General features: G+C 39.6%; 1 protein-coding gene across 3 annotated transcripts in view; it reads right to left on the reverse strand.

The window, feature by feature from the left end:
* The window catches only part of RB1 (RB transcriptional corepressor 1), a 164,466-nt gene that overhangs the window by 13,180 nt on the left and 129,778 nt on the right, over positions 1–21,508 (reverse strand). For 2 of the 3 annotated variants that reach the window (XR_012780135.1, XM_075533251.1), the window contains exons 18-19: positions 6,219–6,337; positions 425–570 (exon numbers count right to left, since the gene is read on the reverse strand). Coding sequence is in view for 2 of the 3 variants with exons in the window: in XM_075533251.1 (XP_075389366.1) it covers positions 425–570; positions 6,219–6,337 (265 nt within the window). In the remaining variant the exon portion in view is untranslated. The remainder of the gene's footprint in view (positions 1–424; positions 571–6,218; positions 6,338–21,508) is intronic. The other variant, XM_075533250.1, reaches the window with a different exon arrangement.

Consider the following 21,508-nt stretch of genomic DNA (forward strand, 5'->3'; position numbering starts at 1 on the left):
GCCCCACTCTTCCACACTTCACCTGAGCATGCTCTATAACCTGGTGACTTAGCTTTCTTAAATGTCCTAAAAATATTCAACTCTACATTCAAACCTGAACAGCCTAAGTAATGCCAAGGGCCTTTGAAAGTATTAATTGTAGCAGAAGCAGCAACACCTAACATTTACTAAGTGCTTATTATGTGCGAGGCACTGTTGAATACATATTATATGTATTGATTCCATCCTGATCTCAAAAATCCATATGCAGTATTATTTTTAAAATATTTCAATTGACAGATCCACTTTTCAGATAAGGAAACTGAGGCACAAAGATTGTATTAAATGACTCATACACAGTCACACCTAGTAAGTAGAAAAGCTGTGATTTAAACCCAGTCAGCTTGGCTTCAGACTCCATTCACAGAGGTAATCATCTACTAACCTTTTTTGTAAAACAGTGTAAGTGAGGCAGATCTTAATGGCTTCTGGGTCGGGAAAGCTGAGGTTGGTTGTGCTTCTGCATTTGCAGTAGGATTTACACGTGTAGCTGACCCTCTTCTCTTTGGGGATCTTACAGGAGATAGATACCTAAATATATTACATGGAAAACACTTTATTTGAAGATTGCTCACTCACACACACTCACTCACACACACACACACACACACACACACCTGTACACATACACCCAGAAATATATTGTTCATTTAGTTTGATACTGTATCAAATTCCTTACTCTACTATTGAAATACCAACTAAAAAGCTAGATTGACAGAAATATTTAAACTGCCATTCTAGTACCCAAGTTTATTTTGATAATTAGCTGTTCTCAGAATTACTGACTTATTAAAAAAGGTATACATTTCCATTTTTATCATTGAAACCACAAAATGATACAAACTTTAAAAAGTTGTTAACATCAAGAAGAATGACTTGCCCCAAATTTCAGCACAGAAAGAAACAAAAAAGCCCACAGAGAAAATGATAGGAAGAGTTGTCTCACTAAATATCATGAGAGTTGAGATGCTATACATGCAACTCAACAAGCTTGGAACAGAGTAGACCCCAAAAGAAAATTACCAGGTATATCATTGTGATAGCTAGGTTTTCTGTGCCAACATGGCCCCCCTAGGAACATGTGGGCAGAGTTTTAGCCCGTCAATCAGATCCCAGCTTGATTGGAGGGCCACTGAGATCAATGGCTTTCTCAGGCTGGTCTCCTTTTCTCTTCCTCCCCGGTGACTGGAATAGTGTGCTGCTGTCCGAGCTAGTCTCTTGCCTCAACCATGTGCTGTGCTACCTGTGGGCTGATCCAACCCACGGAATATGTTGCTGTGCTGTGCACAGCTAGAGCTTGATTGGGACCTGCTTCCTTACACTGCTGCACTACTGGCCTCTGCTACGCTTCTACTTCTCATCTTCCTGATGTTGCCACCCCACCCTGCCATTTCTGCTGCCTGTGGGCTGACTGCTCCTCTTGCCTGAGGGCAGAGTTCACTGTCTGCTTCCTTGACCCTGGACCAGCAGCCAGCATGAGTTGAAGGACCTTCAGTATATTAATTGCCCCACGAAAGTGAATTGAACTGAGCCCTCTGTACTGCACAAGTGTCCTGGTTTAGTTTCTCTAGAGAACCCTGCCTAAAATAATCATAACCAAATTATCCTGAAAAAAGCTCAGAAAAAAACCTAAAAGTTACCTACAAAGGAGAACCAGTAAGTGCAAGTTCTGATTTTTTCGGCATAAATCATTCAGGCAAGGAGAGGGATGCCAACAAACCCAGGGTGAAGGGAAGAATAAGTGACCTAAAATTGATGGCAATGAGGGCATAGGATGCTTGGCGGGGGGGGGGGGGGAGGAGAGCTTAATCAAGGGCAATGTAGCTAAGAGGAATTACCAAACCTGAATGAAGGCCAAACGTGGTAGTAGGATGGGATGAAAGTAAGAGGAAATAGAGGAAAGAACTGGGAGGCACGGCACAGTTGTAGAGGTCTATACAGAGGCATGTATACATGTAAATACATTTATATACAATGACAAGGGAAGAGAGCTATGTACATGTATTTACTTATAAAGTATTACAGTAGCAGATGGACATTGGACCTCCACTCAGATATACTCCCTCAATGCCAAGAACAATTTGTTCTACTAACACAGCACTCTGTGATGTTCACCTTCCCTGACACAATCGCTGAAGACAAAATGGTGCATAAGCCAATGTGGACCAATTAGGGGAGCAGCGATCATAGGAGGGTAATGGGAAAGGGGGATAGAAGTGGCAGGGAACCAATCACAATGATCGACGTGTGGCCCCCATCCGACAGCAGAAGGGTGGAGGAAATGGGACAGCAGAGGGTGCAAAACATGAGAAAAAAATAGAATGATTTATAGATTGCTGGGGGGGGGGCATTGGCGAGGGAAGGAAGGTTGGGGGAGGGAGGGTGCAAAAGGAGAAGCTGATGCCAGGGGCTCAAGTAGAAAGAAAATGTTTTCAAAAAGATGATGACAACATATGTAAAGATGTTTTTGACAAAATGGATACATGTATGGATTGTGATAAGAGGTTTAGGAGCCCCAATAATATAAAATTTTTTAAAGGAAAAAAATTAACATTAAAAATACAGTGATTCCCTAGAAACTGAATGTAAAGTAAAATAAATGAATTTAACTATGAAAAAAAAGTTATGCAGGCAAGAAGACAGATCACATAAGTAAAACTTGACAGAAAATTACTGTCCACAAAGAATTGTATACACAGGGAAATTACTCAACAAATATGGTAAAGTTTGGATATTCCAGATAAATATAAATGAAAATAATTTAAAAATTCAATGAACTTGAAAAGAAATTCTGGAAAGAGTTCTTTGGACAAAGAATCAACAACAGGCAGATATGAGATTAACATACATGAAATGACTACCAAGAAGTCAATCCAGATATAGAAGAACATACTGAAAATAGGGAATCAAAGATAAGAAAATTTTAAAAATAAAAAGTTTCAAAAAGAGTTGGATAGTTATGGGAATTCCAAATGACTTAAAAGATAAAACATATTGTTTTAAACTTGATAAGAAGTTACGAAATTACAGTGTGAACTCAAAGAAAACCAGCAGCACCATACAGATGCACACAGCAAAATGACAGCAACAAATCCACACTTAGCAATAGTTCTATTGAATGTAAATGGATTAAATTCAAGATATAGGAGAATGCATAAAATATGACCCATTGATATACTGCCTACAACAGGCACACTTTAGACAAAAATAGACTATAAATCAAAGGACAGAAATATCAAGCTAATGGCAATAAAAATAGAGCTGGAGTGGCGGCATTTATTTCTGAAAAAATAGACAGTAAGGTGAAATCCAGCATGAGAGGTGACATTATATAATGATTGAAAAATCAATTGAACCAGAGGACGTACCCCTAATAAATAACTATAGATCTGATGAAAGAGCCTCAAAAAATATTCATCAGAACTTTAACAAAATGGAAGCGAGAAAGAGATAACTCTACAATAGGGGATATTAATAAACAACTTTTGATGAAGGGTCGAAGCTCAACAAAGACAGAGAAAAATGAAACAATACAGACCACTATCTTGACTCTATAAACTCTAACTCACTGCCATCAAGTTGATTCTGCCTGTACAGGACCGGTAGAACTGACCCATGTGGTTTCCAAGACGATAAATATTTATAGGAGGAGAAAGCCTCAGTGGACATTATTTTTCCAGTTTACCTGTGACAGTGTTCAGAATAGACTTTATTCTAGGCCACAGAGAAAGCCTTGATGAATATAAAAAACACGTAAATATGCCAAAGCAACTTTTTAACCACAATGCTAAAAAACCAGAAATCAATAATATAGAAACCAAGGCAAAGAGGAATATGGAAATTGCATCGCATTTTACTTAAAAACTACTGAAAGAAATTAAAGAACCTTTGGCGCACAGCAATAGCAATAAAGGCAAACATCAAAAAGGAGGAGGAAAAATGTCTCCCCTTGCAACAGAAACGGTAAGGGATGACTTCTGTCACTACTCCCATTCAGCACTGCACTAGAAGTCTTAGCTAGTGCAGAGAAGTAGTAAAAAAAAGCTCTGTTTGATGTTGATGTGATCCTAGATAGCAAAAACCCCAAAGACTCAGCAAGAAAATTACCGAAATTAACTGAAAGATTGAACAGTGGCAGGGTGCAAGCTTATTACACAAAATAAGATTGGTTCCTCTACAACAGGAGTTGGGGACCTTTTTTCCACCAGGGGCCATTTGGAGATCTGTAACATCATTTGAGAGTGATATTGGTCAAACATTTAATCAGTACACCCCTAATGTGATTGTTGGAACTGCTTCCACTCTGATAAGGCTCTCTGGTGAGCTTGTATTGATGACTTCACAGGCCTGATACAACCTGTGAGCTGGATGTTCCCACCCCTGCTCTGCACTGACAAAGAACTCTGAGAAGAAAATCAGGAAAACAACACTATCTCAATATTCACCCCCAAAATGAAATACAAGTGATCTTCAAAAAGTTCGTGGAAAAATTCCATTACCATTTAGTAATGTTTTTCCATAAATTTGTTAAAGATTCCTTCTATTTAGGAATAAATCTAACTACAAAATCAAAAGGTCTACACAAAGAAAACTATATACTATATACTATAAAACACTACTACATGAAACTAGAAGTGACTTACATGAATGGAAGAATATACCATACTCATGGATGGGAAGACATTATGAAAATGTTAATAAAATGTCAATGTCATTTAAAGTTATCTACAGATATAAAACAATCCTGACCCAGGTTCCAATATCATTCCAACTTTATATAGAAAGGAAAGAGATCCCGGATAAGCAAAGCACTACTGAAAAAGAACAGAAGAGGAGGCTTTACACGTTGTGATCTCAAAATCTACTAATTGCTATGATAGTCAAAACAACGTGGTACAGATACAATAGACATACAGACCAATAGAACTGAAATACCAGAAGTAAATTCATAAATCTACTGGCAACATACACCTATTGACAAAGGGCCCCAGTGCATTAAAGAGAGAAAGGGGTAGTCGCTTGGTACTGACACAGTAGATATACATTTACTTTAGAAGTGAAGCAGAATCCAGATCTCATGCCAAACAGAAAATAAAATCAAGATGGATCAAAGACCTAAATGTAAAACATAAAAATATAAAGAGCATCAAGGAAAAAACTGGACAAATTTAAGGCATGAATATGTGGAATGGAAACAATATCAAATACAACTAGAAATAAACCAACAGCAGAAGACAAACTAGAGGAATGGGACCTCCTAAACATCAGATACGTGATATGCATCAAACAAGTGAAAAGAGAACCCACGGACTGGGGAAAATGGACAAAGGATTTCTGGCAATGGACAAAGAATTCATCTCTTAAATTTACAGAAACAATCAAAACCCAACAACAAAAGGACATCCTATTTAAAAATTAACAAAGCACATGAACAGACACTTCACCACAAAAGACATTCAGGAAGCTAACAAATACATAAAGAAATACTCATTATCACTAGCCATTAGAAATATGCAAATCAAAACCACAATAACATATCATCTCCTCCCAGCAATAAGAGAAAAATTCAAAAAACAGAAATCAACAAATTGTGTGGAGAGACTAGAATCTTCATACACTGCTCGTGGGTGTGTAAAATGGTGTAACCACTGTTAAAAGTGAGATGAAACTTCCTTAAAAATTGGAACTAGAAATACCACAGGAACCAGCAATCCCACGACTTGGGATACGTCGATAGAAGTAAAAGTCACAGCATTAGTACACACACACACATACATACACACACGCACACACCGTCCACCTTGGAATTTCTTTTCAGTTCACTAACTGAAAGTATTCTATAGATTGACTTAACTTGAGTATCAGTTTGGATTCACTGAGCTCTAGTGGCAAATATTCAGTCCTGTAACTGATATCACTACTTGAATTTCAAATTTAATAAAATCAGAATGGGTTCTCGATTTCTTCCTATGGATTTCTTCGTGTCAGTGCATGGCTCCATATTACATCTAGTCACTTATGTTAGAAACCTAGGAGTCATTTAAAATTTTTTATTTAAGTCATCTATTATGTCTTACTCAAGATTACATTTCCCACAATTTCTACAAGGTTGCTTCCACTGTTAGTATGCTCAGAATTTATTTGCAGTTTGAACAGGTGATAGCATATGCTCTACTTACATATCTGCTGCAGTGTGGCTATTCTGCAGGGGGTGGCTCAGAGCACAACTCGACTCAACATGATCAGATGCTCCTTCCCTTTCCTTTGAGAGTTTAATAAGGTCAAATAAAGGCGAGCCCTGTATGAAACAAGACATAATAACACTAATGAGCATTAGTTACACATGTACCTAACAAAATCATGTTGAGTATTAATTTTAATCACAATTGCCACTAGAATTTTATAAATCCTTCTTGCCACTCTCAAAATAGTGACTGCCAATTTTTGTACTAAACAAAATAAGACTGGGAAAATACTTACATTAGGGGAAAAGTAAGAAGTTAAGTATAAAAGATACAGGAAAACATTAAAGAAGGCAGAAAAAGAGTAAATAGAGGAAAAGAATTTAGTAAAATTGAAAACAAAAAAATACACTCCTTCTTGTACTCAATTGGGTCAACAAGGCTAAAAGTTGTTTCCTTGAAATAACTAATAAAGTTAAACACAGTCAAGCTATCAAGAAAAAGAGAAGTCACAAATGAACACTACAAGGAATGAAAATGAAACATTATCACAAAGATTAGTAATAGGAACTGCTGTGAACAACTTGAAGTAAATAGTAAATAATTCACTAAAGCACAATTGAAAATAAGTAAAATAATCTGACTAGATCTCTTAAAGAATTTGAATTAAAAATCTCTCCATATAAATAAAATGCAAAATCATAAACGAGATTAGGCTTACTAGTTACAGTTAGGTGCCCCCCCCCCCCCCCCGCGAGACCCCTTAAGCACCTTTCCGGTCTAGAACGAGAGCCATCCTTACGATAAAAAAAAATCAGCCATTTAAGATCAGAAGGGCATTTGCCCAAAGACAAAGTTCAGAAGGTGAGGAAAGAAAGAGGAACAACAACAAAAAGAAAACACAAGGAGAAAGTAGAATAAGTGGTATTAAATTTGAGGAGATTGAAATAAATGCATTGAAACAAAATGTGTATGAATTACTTAATGTAAAACTTTATGTTCTATAAAGTTTCACTTAACTCATAAAAAAACACTGCACAAAGAAAACACTAGTAGTGGAACAAAGTTGTATACATTGTTGATTGAGAAATGAATTTGTTCTATAAGCTATCACCCAAACCACAAAAAATGCTAAAAGAAACAAAAATACCGGAGATGTACTACCATGCCCTGTGATCAAAGTCAATGAAAATTACAGCAACCCCAATCTAACACGACTATTAATGACCCAAACCTATAGAAATGCAGGCTTGGGCCATTCCACCAGGCAAAGAAACATCACCAGCTGAGATGCCTGCTGAGAGGAAATAAAATATATAATGTGTGCTAGATGAAGGTAGTAGTGCACACCAGCTGTGAATATTAGTTGTATAAATCAAGGCTGTATGGTTTGGCGGGTTCTTCCTTATTTTGTTACATGCGTATGTACATGAGGGGCTTCAAAAATGTATGAGAAAATGGAATCAGAGAGACTTCCACAAACTTGGATAATGGAATAGTTCCACAAAAGTGCCAGAAAGTTAGGAATCCAGATGATTAGCAACTATTACATCCACAATTAATGCTCCTGGAAACAGCCGTCGAGGTCAAAAGATGAGTTATATTAGGTAAATCTGCTGCACCAAACCTCTGTAGAGTATTGAAAAGCAAGGATCTTATTTTGAAGGCTAACTCACGCCTGGCTCAAGTAATGGTACTTTAATTGCCTCATTTGCATGTGAACGTTGGGCACTGAATCAGGAAGACTGAAGAAGACCTGACGTCTTTGAATTACGGTGCCAGGAAAGACTACTGAGAGTACCACGGACTGATGAAAGGATAAACAAATCTACTTTGGAAGAACTACGGCCAGAGTGCTTCTTAGAAGCAAGACTTGGTCTATCTCACCTACTGTGAACTAAGTGTCAGAAGAGCCCAGTCTCTGGAGAAGGATATCACGCTTGGTGAAGTATAGGAGCAGCGCGGAAGAGGAAGGCTCTCAATGAGATGGACGCACTGTGGCTGCAACGCTGGACTCAGGGACAATTGGGAGAAAGGTGCAGGACTGCGCAGTCTTTGTCCTGTTGTGCTCAGGGTTACTGTGAGTCGGAACGGACGCAATGGCGCCTAACAATCACAACAACCTCTGAGAAGAAACCCTAGAGGCATAGTGGTTGCATGTTCGGCTGCCAACCACGGGGTCACCAGTTGGAAACCACTAGCCTCTCTTTAAAAATGGAGTTTTCTACGCCCACAAAAAGCGACAGTCTTGGAGACTCACAAGGGCAGTTCTACTGCACACCACTGACACTTGATGTCAGTGAGTTTTGCAATTTTTGCTTTTTAACCTTTGAGACACAATAGGAACTGGTTTGCTATATAATCTTGGAGAGAGAAAGAGACACCTTGGTTAGAGTTAGAAATATATTCAGGAAGTTGATTAGCTGCACTAAGTGAAATTTCATAGGCATTACAAGCTAGTTACAGTGAACGCTGATACTGTATTAAAGAGCAGCCTTTCTCCATTTGACCCAATCTGGTTGCCACTATGCCTTCATCCTGTTTTATTTCTCATTAGCACTAACTGCGTTTGATACGGTCTACACCGATTTGCTTTGCTTTTTTCTTAAATAGCTTAGTTGGCTTATAATTCACATATCGTACATTTTAATCGTTCAATCATATTAAGAAGAGCTGTGCAGTCATCGCCACAATCAATTTCAGAACATTTTCTTATTGTGCGCATTATTCTTAGCTTCCCGTTTCCCCAACCTCTCGTGCCATGCCTCTCAAAACAAACATGCCGGCACTTAGAGCCATTGAGTCAATGCTGGCTCAGAGCGACCCCACCATGGGTTTGAGGCTGGAGGGCCCTGCCGAGCAGGGTAGCACTGCACCTGCGTTTCCAAGGATAGACTCTTTACCAGCCCTGCTTTTCTCCCAAGGACAGGCTGGTGGTTTTCAAACGGCAGACCTTTCCGCTAGCTGCCCTATGTGTGTGCCACTAAGGACCTTGGTGGCAGTGGCACAGTGGTCAGCAAGTAGACACGGCCCCTATTCCCCTGGTGCTGGCAGTCTAATGGGAAGCTGCAGAGGATAAACAAGTAAGGAAATAATTCATGAAAGTGCTAGGAGAGGAAACACTGCCTCATGAAAAATCAAGAGGCGATGGAGGAAGAAGGGGCGGTCAAGAGAGATTTATCTACAAAGGCAACATAGATGCCGAGCCTTCCAGCATGAAACAGAGGTGTGCCTTGATGGGAGTAGGGACAGACATTTCCCACAAAAGGAAGGAGCGTGTGCTAAGAAACTGGCACTCTTCTCGGCAATGGCAAACACCAGGGAGCGAAGGAAAGCGGTGGTACCGCAGTGGGTGCTTGCTAAAGCAAAGGCTAGACGGGTAGGTAGTCGGGGCCCTGACTGTGCCGTACTTTTAAAGTCCTGCTGAAACATTGAAATATGTATTCTGATAGACATAGGAAGCCTCTAAGTAAACAAAATACATTTTAAGGTGAAGGTTTTTCTTGTCATAAATCTCTAATATAGATATTTCATTCAGTCGTTTCTTGTTCTCTAGAAACAGAGTTAAGGTTTTAACATATTTATTGAATACCTGAATGACATGCTCTGTTGCTTCAAGCAAAGCCATCTAATTAATAATTGATGATAGTACCTTCGCTATCTGTTACAAGCGATACAATTTGCTATAGATTTTCACCCCTCTTAGCTGGGAGCCCTGGTGGTTTAGTGGGTTTCTCATAATTTAGATAGCAAGGTCAGCAATTAGAACCACCAGCCAGTGTGCAGGAAAAAAACAGGATGCTTTCTTCTTCCACAAACAGTTACAGCCTCAGACACCCAAAGGGGTAGTTCTACTCATCCCTATAGGGTTGCTATGAGTTGGAATTTACTCCATGGCAGTTAGCTTGGGTTTTTGTTGGTGGGGTTTTTTTTTTTTGGTATCTCCAATTCGATTAAGTAGAACATGCCATGCAGTTACAGTGGCAGGTCCTGTGGAAGAAAGCAACTTTGAAGTTGTGTATGTATAAATTTAGGGATTAACTATTAATCTGCGAAACAGCCCTAGTGGCACTGTATGATGAGCACTGTGCCACCAACCACGAGGGCAGGGGTTCGAAACCCAACAGTTGTTCCCAGGGAGAAAGATTAGACTTTGCCTCCATAACTATTCATTCTCTTGGAAACCCAAAGATGGTCACTTTGAGTCAGAATGGATTTGATGACTGAGAGTTTGAAATTTTGGTGTGAATCTGTAAAATGAGAGAGAATGAATGAAAACTCTCCCAATTATTTAACTTAAGCCTTTAGCTTCATATTGTTACCAAAATAGAATTACTAAAATACTCTGGAATACTTTTATTTTAGCAACAAAGATGTCTGTCTATCTTCCGTCCAAGGAAAAACTGTCTATACGCAACATAAAACAGAGTCATGACCAGAGCAGAGTCAGGAGTGTCCTCCTTGCTACATCTAAGGAGGTACTCACCCTCGACAGTATGCCCCAGGATGAAACCTACTTTTTAGATATTAAACACTAAATTCATCGTGAAAGCATGTTAATTTGACATAAGTGACCAATAGGATGATATTTCTATCACATTTCTGATTTGCTTACATAAGCATTCAAGGTTTTTATGAGTCATTCATAACCCATGGACAAGCAGATGGATTCTGGACTCCCACTTAACTCTAGCTTCAATCCAAGAACAGTTAGGTTTGGGGTTTTTTAAAATACTTTTTTGGGGGGGCTCTTACATCTCTTACCACAATCCATACATCTCTCCAGTGTGTCAAGCACATTTGCACATATGCTGCCATACATCATTTTCAAAGCACTCTCTTCCCACTTGAGCCAGATATTCTCTCCCCACTTCTTCCCCTTTCCGCCCCTGTCCACCCTCCCTCACGAACCCTTGGTAAGTTATAGATTTCCCCCCCTTATCTTACATCACCCTCCGTCGCTCCTTACCCACTTTTCTGTTATTCATCTCCCTGGGAGGTTCTAGATTGATCCTTGTGATCAATTTCCTCTTCCTCCCCCAAGCCTCCCCTGATCCTCCTGGTATCTCTACTCTCATTGTTGGCCCGGAAGGGTTTATCTATCCTGGATTCCCTGTGTTGCGAACAGTTTTTATGGCCCTGATTGATGCTCACCTTCATGAAGAGATCATTAACGACACAGCAAAGTGTGGCGAAGAAAGAAGATGGTGCCCATTTCTCAATGAGAATAGTGTCAAGGATTTGACAGGCTTGTAGTCAAACAAGCAGCCATCTAAGTGAGGAGTCAACTAAGTCCACATGGAGGGAGCACCCCAGCCTGTGTGACCCAAAGATGACAATAACAGAAGCCAAATATGCTGAAGGGAAAAGGACCAGAGCTCAAATTGTGAACACCCAATTTGTAGAAGGCTACGGAGGACGGTGGGAACCCCAAATGTATCAGCATAGTGTCTAGTCGGATTAAGTCTCTGGCAAATCCTCTCGAGCCACAGGCAACGCACTTACTTGATCGGTTTACTATCAGACAGATTATTAACTTGATTATGGTGGATCGAACAACAGTACAATATGATACTTGCTCAATTAACCTCCTTCTTGACCCAACCCGAATTTGTTCTAGGCTTAAATATTTCTCATTTGTTCCATGACGGAAATTTCTTCTCTAGCTTTTAAAAATGTTGCCAGTAGTCTTTTCTTTTTCACTCTTTATTTTATATTATTTCTTTTTCTTCTTTTTACATTTTTTATTATTTATATTATGTTTCCAAATTTATGAAACACAGAAGTAGATGCACAGAGACAATTACTGATGCATTTGTTTATTGGTGATGGGGTTGGAAAGGGGAAGGGAAATTGGGGAGCAAACAATGAATGTGAGAGTGGGGAGGGAACATTTGAAGAACTGACTGTGATGAGGTATATATAACTTTTTAAAAGTGACTTAACTATGGAAATATACGATATGTGAATTTTATATCAAGTAAACTATTAGCAAAAGAAGCCAAAGTTGATCAATGGATACCATGGAAGAAGAAGAAAGAGTGTTTGATTAAGGAGCACTGAGTTTATGTTAATGGTGGTGGAATGATGTGGAAAAGGATCTCAATAATGGTTGCCCAAGTGGAGACTATAACCAACACCACATAATTATACGTGAAGAAGTTGTTGGATTAGACAATGCTTTGGAATGTATACTTTTGTGAAAAAATTTAAATTACAATGAGTACAAGGAAGAAAATTAGATTGTGGTTATGATTGTACAACTCCTCTTGATATGACTAAACTATTAGATTGTATGATATGTGGATGAAGTGGCAATAATATTGTTTAAAAAAAATAAAGGTTTTAAAAAGGTATTTGTCATTTAAACTTCAAAGTACATTATGTGAATTTTAAGTGTTCTCATTATTCATCTATATATCAGAAAACAATAATTTTAGAAAATTATATCTGAATATTATACTATTAAATTCTGAGTATGAAATAATAAATGAGACATAAAGGTAAAAACAAATTCCAGTAAATTTATAATATTGGTTATCAAGAATATTTGGCCTCATTGACGCATGTGTATGGCCATGGCTGGCATTGGTAAAATTAACTTATGTACTTGCTGTTATTTATTATTTATTACTTACTGTTATTTATTATACTATGAAATCTCTGAAAATCCTAATAATTGTAGTAAGAATTGACACTCTAGAGTCGGAGTGTCTGTGTTCAAATTCGTTTTTGGTTATCTAGCCTCAGTTTTCCTATCTGTAAATGAGTAAGTAATACCTACACATTAAGATCTTTTTGTGAAATTTAAATACACACATATACTGAGTCGTTGCTAAATGGGGCTATTTTGGTTAATAATAGATATTACTTGTGGTAGTTATATAATTGTCAATTTAAGGATTAACCATGTAGGGAGTCTAGCCTGTCAATCAGGTCATAGCCAATGAGGCTTCTGTGTGAGCATAGCCTTCCCCTAAGGATTCTGGGAATTCTGGATTTCCTCCTTGGAGGTGGGAGACTCTCTGCTCACACCCTGGGAGACACAGCAGCTAACAAGGCACATGGACCCACCCTGATGCAGCCCTGGATGCTGGAGAAGCCATGCAGAGACTCCTGCCTGTGTTGAGATGTTTCCAATGTCACAGGATCCAAAGACTTTCTAACCACTGGCCTGTGATCTTCTGTATTTGGCATTATTGCATGTGCTTCGTGATTCTGAAGAGGACTTTATACATTGGTATCAGACATATGGGCTAATATTTCTAAAATTGGCCAGGATTTACTTGATAATGTTTGACATACATGCTCTAGAGGTGGATCCAATGAATATGACAAAATTCATGCAATTAAAATGTGATAGCTACTTATCCGAATGAAGTATCAGAAACAAAGAAATGCCGTTGGGTCCATTCTGACTCATAGCAACCCTAAGTTGGGCAGACTGCTTGCTAGGGTCTGAGGCTTTCACCCTCTTTTTAATCGTACACATACACAGTCTAATCATTCAGTCATGTTAAGAAAAGTTGTGCAGCAATCACCACATTCAACCTCAAAACATTTCTTCTCACATTCATTGTTATTAGCTCTCAATTTCCCCCCACCCTCACACCAAACCAAAGTCACTGCCACTGAGTCGTTTCTAACTCCTGGTGACCCTATAGGGCAGGGTGGAACTGCCCCTGTAGGGTTTCGAGACTGTAATTCTTTATGGGAGTCCTTCTCCTGAGGTGCCAGCTAGTAGTAATTAGTAGCTGGTAGTGGTAAGTAGCCTAACCCATAAGCCCGATACCAGCAGGGATCCTGGTGGCATGCCCCTAGGAAATTATTAATCCAGTTACAGTCTACAGATTTGCCCATCCTGGCTCATACAAATATTCATATGAAACACAAACAGGTATCACACAAACAAAAAAAAACAAACAATAATGACCAGGCAAAACAGAAAAACCTCAGTTGAAAATAAAACTGAGAATGTTAAAAAGAGAAACAACTTTAAAATGGGTCAAAAGGGAAATCAAGTTATAAGGGACAACAACATTTTAACTTAACTACATCTGCCACAATCAACTTTACAATGCTCTTTTATAGCAATACTATGCACATCTGTGGACAATCTCCAGAGTGGATTCACCAGAGACATAATCCATGTGTGGACCCTGCAAGTGTATTTTGGTCTTCCACTGTCATTCATAGCCTACAAACTGGGTGTTCACAACTTAAGCCTGATACCATTTCCTTCTTTGGATTTGGATTTTATTATTTACAATCCTCAGATCACACAGGTCGCTGTGCCTCTTATGTGTGGACTTAGCTTGCCCCACACTTAGATGGCTTCTTATTTTACGACAAGTCTTTAAGATCCAGACATTATTTTTTTCTGACCATTGGCCCCTCCGAATTTTTCACCACACTATAGCACTCAAATCTTCAGTGATCTCTTCATGAGGGTGAGCATCAAGCAAGGAGTGGTAGTTACATAATCTGTTATCAATTTGAGAGGATTATAAGTGAAGGGGCAAAGTCTAGCCTGTCAACATTGTATAACCAATGAGGCCTCTGTGTGGGCACCGCCTTCCCCTGAGGAGTCTGGGAACTCCTGTATTCCTCCCTGGAGGCGGGAGATACTCCCTCTCTCTATACTCACTCCCGGAGAGGCACTCTACTGACAAGACACAAAGAACTATGCTAGTTCCCTGAGCTGAAGAAGCCATGTGGAGACCCTTGCCAGTGTTGAGATGCTTATACTACCACTGGATCCACAAGACTTTCCACCCACTGGCCTATGATCTTCCTGCATTCAGCCTCACTGTATGTGTTTCCTGAATCTGAAGAGGACTTTATCGATTGGTATCAGACATATGGGCTAATGTCGGACTTATGGACTTGATCTGGACTGGGCTGAAATGTTTTCTCAATAGTCTCAATATTCAATTGCTCTTGTATAGAAAGCTTTTTCCTGTACACATGAGTGACTATAAATTTGTTTCTAGAGTCTACCCAGACTAACACACTGAGCCATGTCATAAGAACAAATTGTTCTTCGATTGGGACCAGAACTAAGTATGACCCAAAATCCATTCACAAACCCATGGTTTATATATGTCTGTAGTTTACTTTAGAAACATTATTATCATTTTAAGACAGAGGACATTATAAATCATTACCCTGGGCATAAGGTAATAGTATCACTAATTGATGGTATATGTGTTAGTCTAGATACATTAGAGAAACAAATTCAAATAAATTGGTATGTATATAAGAGAGAGTTTTATACATAGGGTAAGTGTACATTCAGAAAGCATCCCAACCCAGTCCAGTAGAAGCCCCTAAGTCCGACTTAGCCCATATATCTGACACTGATCTACAAAGTGCTCCTCAAACTCCCAAACACATACACGGATACTGAATGCAGGAGAATCAGAGGCCAGTGGGTAGAAAGCCTTTGAATCATCTCAGTGCTGGCAGGGGTCTCCACGAGGCTTCTCCAGCACCCAGGGCTGCATCAGTTTAAGTCCATGTTGGCTTCTCCTCAGCGATGTCTTGCAGGAAATGAGCTTCGCAAGCTGAGGCAGGGAACTGGCTAAGGCAGCTGCACCCTGGTCCGACCATCAGAGAGCAAGAGACCTGAGAACCAGGAAGGTGAGGCTCACCAAGTCATTTATCTCCCTGCCCTTCAATTAATCCCTCATGTGTTTATCGGTCAGGTTGGCACAACAAACCTTAACTATCTCAGTATATAATTTGAGTTTTGAGAAGAGTAAATTATACAAGCATAACCATTTTTTGACAGCAAAACATGAATTATTAATTTATACATATTAAATTATTAAATGACTAGAGATTATTTACACAGAAAAGGGGGTGGGTTGTAGGACAAAACCTTTAATACTCATTCACAAAGGCAGAACCATACCTATCAGACTAATACATGTCATAAGAAAGCAAGGAGGGCATTAACATAGTAAATGCATGGTAGTCCCAAGCCAACATTCATTGTTGCTAGATGCCATTAAGTTGGTTCTGACCCATAGTGGGATAATAGAATGAAACACTGCCCAGTTCTGTGCCACCCTCACGATTGTTCTTGTGCTTGAGCCCATTGTTGCAGCCATGGTGTCAATCCATCACCTTGAGGGCCTACCTCTCCTTCCATTTATTGGGCATCTATAAAGCAGGAAAGCGGAACCAAAGTCCAATGATCGCCACTTTCGTAACCTTGGAATAGCAGTCATCTGCTTCTTACACGAGGACATTTTAGCTCTAAGCCAAAGGAAGTATGTTGGTACCTTAAGTCTGCTACAGGGGAATGTGAGGTAAAGGCTAGTTTGCTAGTGGGGTTTCCACATCAAATCCTCCTGGTGTGGCCTATGAGCGATATTGTCTACCTCAAAAGGAACGAATCTAAAGTCCCAGTAGACAGCCAGGGTCACCATGAGCTAGACAGAAACTAGGTCAACAGTGTCCCATTAGGCATATTTTCCCCATAGATCCCATATAAGTATTGTGTTTTTGCCTGATGGCAAGTGGCTCTGCTCCATTTACCCACAACAGAAGAGTACTAGCCTTCCCCAAAATACATGCCCCCTTCCCTAGTTTGATTTGAATTTCCAGTGAGATTGACTTATTACTCTGGGAGGAGTGTCTGTGGGTTTGGGGTAACCTTGGAGCCCCAAGCGTGGCAACAACTGGATGATCTTCTCTCCCATCTTGAAAAACTGAACCCAGTTGAGAAGAGGTCTCCTTTGTCAAAGTGGTCCTAAATATGTACAAATAGAGGAGGTGATATTATGGTTCATGTGCACTACACAGACTCTCTACCCTATTGCTTGGGAGACTGGATAAGAAGATTGTGACCTGAAAGCAGAAGCCCGTCTTTGCTTTGATGTTTATCCTTACGGTAGTGGCCTCATACTATATTTGTCCTTTTGTGATTGATTAACATTAAATCTTTAGAGGCAGACACGGCCTCATCTTTCTTCCAAGGAGTGGCTGGTGGCCCTACAGCCCCATGTGTAACCTGCTGTGTCACCAGAGCTCTTTGAATGGAGTATGAGGTCCACTTCCATCGGTACTATCTACCTTCAATGTTCACAGCAAATGTGGGCCTTCTTCCTTTCTAATAAGAGCCATGACAAAACCTACTTGAGAAGTCTTTATTTGGAGAATTAATCATAAATACTATGGGAAAATTACCATTCCTAATGAAAAGGAACAACAACAACAACAAAAAAGCTTGTTCCAATTGAAGGGATGATATTAAAAGAATACCTAAAATAAATTGATTAAATGAACAAAAATACATATGGGAAAGGGAATCTAAACTATAAAGGTAACTAATACAATGTGAGAAACAAACATAAAAAGAGGAACAGGGTATGAAAATTCTTGAAAGGAAGCTAGCTGTTTGAAGATGATGAAAGTCAAGGATTTTTTGTGTATGCAAATTTTGAAGGGAGGGAGGGTAATAACTGACTAGGAAGTACAAGAAGAGTGGATATGAGTTCAAAGGTCAGGAATACACACACGCTTACTTCAATGAAGTGAAGAAACAGCAGTATTGTGAGCAGTGAAAATCTGAAGACCAGTTTGGGGTGGTTACAGTGGGTTTGCCAACTTTTGGAGTGAGTGAAAGTTGAGTACCTCTGCCAGGAGATTGCTGTCAGGAGTGTGGTGCCCCCAGGAGCTTGTAGGAGAGCCCCCCCCCAAAAAAAGCTGTAATACTTGTGTAATCAGGGAAGTGGTTAAGAAAATCTTGGTAGCAGCACAGCCAAGAGAAATCTGAGCAATTTGGTATAGCTGAGAGAAGGCTTGGAAGGGAGCACAGCCAAGAAAAGGCCTTCTATTTGAGGACACAGCTGAGAAGCTGAGCGATGTACTGGATGGAAGTTGTTCAGGTTAAAGAACTGTATCTTTTCTGGAGCCATGGAGGATGGATGAACTCTAAGATTGGTGACCTGAGATAGTTTTTAAACCTTAAGCCAAAAAGTATCCTTAAATCAAGTTCATAATCCAATCCTAGTCTTGAACAATAGTTTAACTTGCCTTGAGAATTAATGCTATTTAAATCTTACATGGGTTTAGCAGCAGGGTGGGGCGTTGTAGAAGTGTTTCCTGTCTTCTAAATTGCATCTTGCTACCTCATGTTGATCCTCATGCCACATTATAGCTTGTTACATTCCTAATAAACCATCTGATCATGGGTGGGCCTGTGAGTTATGTGTGGCCATTGAAACAAATTATCAAACAGTGGACATGGGCAGAGTGTCACAGAGAGAAAGACTGGTGTCATAAATGGTGAAAAAGTTGGAGAGCGGAGGTATGTATAACTTCTACCACACAGCAATCAGCTGATCCCGATTCTCATCCCTCTTCCTGTAGTTAGAAAAAGTCTGACACTAGTATACTACATATGAATATAATAGCACTTTAACATGAAAAAGTTACCAAACTTCCCATGAATAATTCCGTTTTGGCAAGTGACTATAATCCTGATTTAGGCCAATTTTTGTATTTAACTTAAAATTTTAAACTTACAAAGAGCAAATTTGACTGTTAACCTATTACAGTAAGATGTATGCATTCAAATGATAAGCTTAGGGCTGCTGTAGGATTCTTCTTTTATAAAATGTGGAGGCGGGTGGCTTCAAAAGTTCATCAAAAATGGAATTAATGGGACATCTGGGGAAGATGGCACTGAGGTAGGGGTACCCATGTGCTCCGTGGAAACTGTTGGGTTTGGGGTGTTGGAGGCTTTGGGATGCGCAAATAGGCCTCACAGCACTACAGGAGTCTGCTCCAGGCCCGTGGACCGACCTTCCCCACAAGAAGTTGATTCATCGTTCACACCCCATATACACCACGGCTGCCCAAGACACCCCCCAAACCCACAGCAGTAGTAGTACTTCCCAGATACCACCTGGCACCCCCCACCCCATGGCAGCAGCAGCTTTTCCTGCTGCCACCCAGCAGCCCCCACCCCCGGCAGCAATGGCTTTTCCCCACTACTACCTAGCAGCCTCCTTCCTTGGGCCACCACCTGGCAACCCCTGCTCCAACGCTGCCTCCTGGCACCCCCAACAGCAACAATGAGGATGTTGCCCAGTGGCCCACGCCATGCACTGACTGTACAATCAACCCTCCCCTGTGCCATCCTCACTGACTACAACCAACTACCTGCACTTCTTAAGAGGGTCACCTGAGTTGCCCTCCAAATAGATAATCCTAGATACCTAGGGAGAGAATAAAGTCCCAGTAAGATAAGAGTTGTAGCCTGACCCCGCAGCATAGTTAGCCCCAGGTAGTACATAGAATCATTCTTATAAGCCTCCCAGAGAGAAAACACAAAGCTCTTGGAGCCTCCTGGGAAAATGGCACTGAGGTCCAACAAAATGACACATAGACAACAACCCACATCAGCATCCACTACTCGACAACAAGAGAAACAAAATGCAATCTCAGAGGAAGACCGGAACCTAGAAACATACATAGAAAAAGAAGACTTTGATCAGTTATAGAAAGATACCTTCAGAATGCTGCTTAGATTCATACAGGATATAAGGGAATCAATAAACAAAAAGATGAAATAATAGAGTGTAAAGTCCACATATTGACGGGAAATACAAGTATTAAATAAAGGCTGATGCAACAGAATTAAAGAATAGAGTAAGAGAACTCACCAACAGGTTGGAAGAAATGGAAAATTATACCAGCAACTTTGAAGATATCCAAGAAAAATTCAACAAACAGCAAAGGCAATCAAACAAGACAATCAAAGAAGCAGAGGAAAATATGAAAACAATGAGTGATGCTGTGAATAGAAACAATATTAGAATATTTGGAATATCAGAAAAAAAAGATATAATGAAGAAATGAACTGCCAAAATAGCAATGAAATTCCTAGAAGAAAACTTCCCCAATCTAATAAATGAGAACCAGACAATCATCTAGGAAGCAGAAAGGACTGGACCCCAAGAAGAATACATGAAGACCTATAGTAGTCAAAGTATCGAAAACCAAGGAAAAGGGCAAAAATCAGAAGAGTGGCTAGAGGGGGAAAAAAGGCAGTCACCTATAAGGGTACTCATATAAGAACATACTCAGACCTATCAGAAACCATGAAAAAGAGGAGAGAATGAAGTAGCATTTTCCAAAAGTTGAAGGAAAATAACAGTAACCTAGGAATTCTTTATTCCACCAAACTATCCATCAAAAGAGACAGTGAGGTAAGAGTTTTCCAGAGAAGGAGAAATTTTGAGAATACTTTAAAAAAAAAATCCAGCCCTAAAAAACAATTCTTTCCAACTCTACATGGACAGAAGACAAGCATCCACAGAGCACAAACATGAAACCACCTCACAGACACATAGTATAACACTATCCAAAAGTCAACTCACTGAAAGCAATACCCAAGATGTCATTGATCCCATAGTGAAAAGAAGACAAGAATGAATCCCACCTGACATATACAAAACACTGCCAAGGAGGGAGGTAGGAAAATAGCTAACATAAAAGGCTCAAGATGACAGCAAAGAATCCATAGATGGACAAAAACCCTGAACATCAATGGTCTGAATTCCCCCATAAAAAGACAAAGGGTAGGAGACTGGATCAGTAAACAAAACCTATCAATCTGCTCTCTGCAAGAGATACAGCTCCATTCACAGACAAAAAAAAGGTTGAGGATTAAGAACTGGAGAAATTATTAAAAACCAGGAGTTGCAATTCCAATCTCTGAAAAAAAGTGGATCTCAAGGTGCAGGACATAATTAGAGACAACGATGGGCACTATATAATGCTTAAGTGATCAGTAGACCAAGAGACATAAAGCATAATAAACATATATGCACCCAATGAAATAACCACAAATATTGTCAATCAAATTCTTCAAAAGATGAAAAAACAGGTCGCAGGTTCAACAATCATAGTAGAATACTTCAATACACTATTCTCCATTAAAGACAGATCAATGGGAAAAAAAGCACAACAAGGAGGCTACAGAATTAAACTCCACGATTAGATAACTCGACCTGATAGACATATCCAGAGCTCACCACCCAATTGCAAAAAAACTTCACATTCCTTTCTAGTGCAACTGGCACGTATTTGAAAATAAACTATGTGCTGGGACACAAGTCAAGCTTCAGTAAATTCAAACATATAGAGGTCATTCTCTGACCACTAAGCCTTAAAGCTGAAAATTTACAAAAGAAAGATTTTTAAAAAGGGAGTTGTGTGTCAGTAAACACTTGGAAGATGAAAACATTCTTCTTCACAAGTAGTGGGCA

The sequence above is a fragment of the Tenrec ecaudatus genome, chromosome 15 (genome assembly GCF_050624435.1).
Source record: "Tenrec ecaudatus isolate mTenEca1 chromosome 15, mTenEca1.hap1, whole genome shotgun sequence".
Classification (NCBI taxonomy): Eukaryota; Metazoa; Chordata; class Mammalia; order Afrosoricida; family Tenrecidae; genus Tenrec; species Tenrec ecaudatus.